The sequence below is a fragment of the Salmo trutta genome, chromosome 2 (assembly GCF_901001165.1).
Source record: "Salmo trutta chromosome 2, fSalTru1.1, whole genome shotgun sequence".
NCBI lineage: Eukaryota > Metazoa > Chordata > Actinopteri > Salmoniformes > Salmonidae > Salmo > Salmo trutta.
Genome location: NC_042958.1, coordinates 53311542 through 53315540, shown reverse-complemented (window position 1 = coordinate 53315540; position 3999 = coordinate 53311542). Strand labels below are relative to the sequence as shown.

At 41.0% G+C, this 3999-nt stretch overlaps 1 protein-coding gene across 1 annotated transcript; it reads left to right on the top strand.

Annotated features, from left to right (window-relative positions):
- Window positions 1-1829: 1829 nt before the first annotated feature.
- ch25h (cholesterol 25-hydroxylase) lies at window positions 1830-3164 on the top strand. Its single transcript, XM_029705201.1, has one exon. It carries the CDS (start codon window positions 1876-1878, stop codon window positions 2632-2634), a length of 759 nt encoding a protein of 252 aa, XP_029561061.1. The 5' UTR covers window positions 1830-1875; the 3' UTR covers window positions 2635-3164.
- Window positions 3165-3999: the final 835 nt, after the last annotated feature.

The following is a 3999-nucleotide window of genomic DNA, read 5'->3' as shown; positions in this document are numbered from 1 at the left end:
GATGAGCACCGGAGCCGGTGTAGTAGGATTCAATCTTAGTCCTGTGTTGATGCTTAGCCTGTTTGATGGTTCGTCAGAGGGCATAGCAGGATTTCTTGTAAGCGTCCGGGTTAGAGTCCCACTCCTTGAAAGCGGCAGCTGTACCCTTTAGCTCAGTGCGGATGCTGCCTGTAATCCATGGCTTCTGGTTGGGGTATGTATGTACGGTCAATGTGGGGACGACATCGTCAATGCACTTATTGATGAAGCCAGTGACTAATGTGGTGTACTCCTCAATGCCATTGGAATATGTTCCGGGATTCTTCCGGTCTGTGCTAGCAAAACAGTTCTGTAGCTTAGCATCTGCGTCATCTGACCACTTCTTTATTGACCGAGTCACTGGTGCTTCCTGCTTTAGTTTTTTCCTGTACGCAGGAATCAGGACGCCAGAATTATGGTCATATTTGTCAAATGGAGGGCGAGGGAGAGCTTTGTGCGCTTCTCTGTGTGTGGAGTAAAGGTGGTCTAGAGTTACTGTGTTATACCATGTCGATTCGAGAAATTACTATTACAACAGAAATTACACAATTTCAGCAGGAAGCAGGAATGTCAAAGATGCTGTTTTGTCTATGAGATCCTGTCTCCTATGCTTCTTACCTCATCTTTACTGTTGAAGGCAGCGAGTAGTGTGTTGGCCAGGTACGCTGACAATTGATACACAGCCGAAACCTACCCACTCCTTGGCATAGAATCTAAAACTTCAAGTTTCCATTCTGCCAAAAACTTTACAACCAATTTTATAACGTGAGTACACAACAGTCCTCTCAACAACTGAATGGATTTGCAGAATATAAGATGATTCAACTTGACCACTTGGTGGCGTAGTGTACTAGATAAAGAGGAAAAGGAAAGGGGTAAGATGAGGGAGGGAGCAGATGCTCTTTAGGCAAATGTCCAGCCAAAATAGAACAGAGAAAACAGTAGCATTCTACTATTCTATCGAATTACAATGTTATGGAAGAGATTTTATTATTCATCATGGCTTTGAGAAATTCTCAAGGAAGTTGCATTGCTTCATTGCACAAAGTAGGGAAGTTCTTCAGCCAGTATATCCCCAAAACATTTGTCACACTTGTGACTGTCTACAAATAGTTGAATACCCTTATTGCTCATTTACATACTGTATAATAAAACACATTTCTAGTTATGAATGTATTTATTTAATGATTATATTGATATTTTGTCAATTTACTAGCCGGTTACCACCCAGTACTCTACCCTGCACCTTATTGACTGCTGCCCTACAGTATGTACATAGTCAATGAATACTGGTCACTTTAATAATGTTTACCAACTGTTTTACTCACTTCATATGTATATCATGTATTCTAGTCAAGGCTCATCCTATATAACTACTGCTTTACACATCTTTTCTATTCATACTGTCCATACACACCATTATTTATATATATATATAAATATATATATATATATATATATATATATATTCCGGACTCTGGCATTGCTCATTCTAATATTTCTTAATTGCCTTTGATTTTGGGGATTTGTCTGTATTGTTTTGTACTGTTAGGTATTACTGCACTGTTGGAGCTAGAAACACAAGCATTTAGCTGCATCTGCGATTACATCTGAAAATCTGTGTACGCAACCAATAAACTTTCATTTGATTTCCAATACAGGCACTCAGAACAGTCTTACTCAGAGTCAGATAACTGGGCTAAGTTAAAAGGCCCCAGAATGTTCAGGAAGTCTTTATAAGGAACATCTGGGGGTGGATACTTTTCATACCAAACACATAAAAGGGGAGAGATAGCTTTGGCAGGAAGCTGTTAGAACAACGCTTTTCCAGCTCACGCACACACAAGCCTGGACACAATGCTTCTACAGAGCCTATGGGATCTCATATTGGGGTATCATGCGTGGCTCATGTCGCCTTTCTTCCCTGTGCTTTTCTCACTCGGTGTCTACCTCGCCTTCTGCCTGCCCTTCGTGGTGCTGGACCTCCTCTCCCCCAGGCTGGCCTGGATCAGGACCTTTAAGATCCAGCAGAAGAGCCATGTCTCCTGGACTATGATGTGGAGCTGCCTGGCTCTCTCCCTCTACAACCATGTGGTGTTCCTCTTCCCTCTCACTGTGCTGCACTGGTACTGGAGACCAGCCAGCTTCATAGCCGAAGCCCCCGGGACGCTGCGTCTCATCTGGGACGTGGTCGCCTGCCTCCTGCTCTTCGACTTTCAGTCTTTCATCTGGCATATGCTGCACCACAAGGTGCCCTGGCTGTACCGGACATTCCACAAGGTGCACCACAAGCACACAACAACCTTCGCCCTGACCACTGAGTACTCTGGGGCCTGGGAGACCCTGTCTCTGGGCTTCTTCGCGTCGGTTAACCCTCTGCTACTGGGCTGCCACCCCCTGACAGAGATGGTCTTCTATGTACTGAATATCTGGCTTTCTGTGGAGGACCACTGTGGCTATGACCTGCCCTGGTCCACGCATAGACTGGTACCCTTTGGGCTCTACGGTGGAGCTCCGCACCATGATATACACCACCTGAAGTTCAAATCCAACTACGCTCCGTACTTCACACACTGGGACAGGCTTTTTGGGACCTTGCACAAGAGCTCTGACTGAATTTATGCACAGAAGAAGGTGCAAATGGACATGTTGAATATCTTTTATGTTAAAAGAATGGGATACAGAGTGCAGGCACATTGTGATGTATTGTATCATATGCTGATGTTATTTATCATGGTTAAGATAGAGCTGTTTTAATCAAAGTATTTATTTAACTAAATGTGTTATTTATTATAGCTGATTTTCTCTTAAATATGAAGGTTATCTCTAAAGATTCATGCTATGGACTCTACAATTTACAAACACATATTGTTGTATGTGGATCAATTATAGGTCACATTTCAAAACAGAAAACATTAACTAGTTTAGACCTTTGATGCCAGTTAACTGAACTATCGGAATGAATTTGACTGGGATTGAATGACTGAAGACTATTGAAATGTTTGTGTTAACTTCTCAGTGCTACTGGGTGAGCATCACTGAACAAAATGTTCAGCTGTTTCAAGCTGTATGCATTATTAAAAAGGGATGAACCCCTCATTTTTGTTACAAAACAAGAAGCAATAAAACTAATATCAGAAATTGTCTCTGTGGCTCGCTGTCATTAATCTACATTATTCATAAAACTGTTAGTTTATGTCCTTGATTTATAGAGATGACAGTTTTCTGCGTGCAGAACAACCATGAAACAGTCTACCAGATGGTTGTATATGATACATACATATTTGCACGTTCAAGCACCATCCTCTCTTATTGCCATGCTGGAATGACAGTTTTCTAATTGAAATGGCAGTTAAAACATTTCTTGACCAAAATGTTCTATATAGAACCCCTTTTTTTTCAATCTACAGCGCCTATCTATTCACACCCCTTGACTTTTTCCACATGTTGTTGTGTTACAGCCTGAATTTAAAATTGATTCAATTCCGATTTTTTTGGTCACTGACCTACACACAATACCCCATAATGTCAAAGTGGAATTATGTTTTTCAATTATTTTTTTTACAAATTAATAAAAACATGAAAAGCTGAAATGTCTTGAGTCATTAAGTATTCAACCCCTTTGTTATAGCAAGCCTAAATAAGTTCAGGGGTAAAAATGTGCTTATCAAGTCACATAATAAGTTGCATGGACTCTGGGTGCAATAATAGTGTTTAACATGATTTTTTAATGACTCTCTCATCTCTGTACCCCACACATACAAATCAATTATCTGTAAGGTCCCTCCGTCGAGCAGTGAATTTCAAGAACAGATTCAACCACAAAGACCAGGGAGGTTTTCCAATGCCTTGTAAAGAAGGGCAGCTATTGGTAGATAGGTAAAATTTGGAATATCCCTTTGAGCATGGTGAAATTATGAATTACACTTTGGATGGTGTATCAATACACCCAGTCACTACAAAGATACAGTCTTCCTTCCT

What these genes read in the sequence shown, in the direction of transcription:
- ch25h (XM_029705201.1), top strand. Translation starts at nt 1,876, where the DNA reads ATGCTTCTACAGAGCCTATGGGATCTCATATTGGGGTATCATGCGTGG.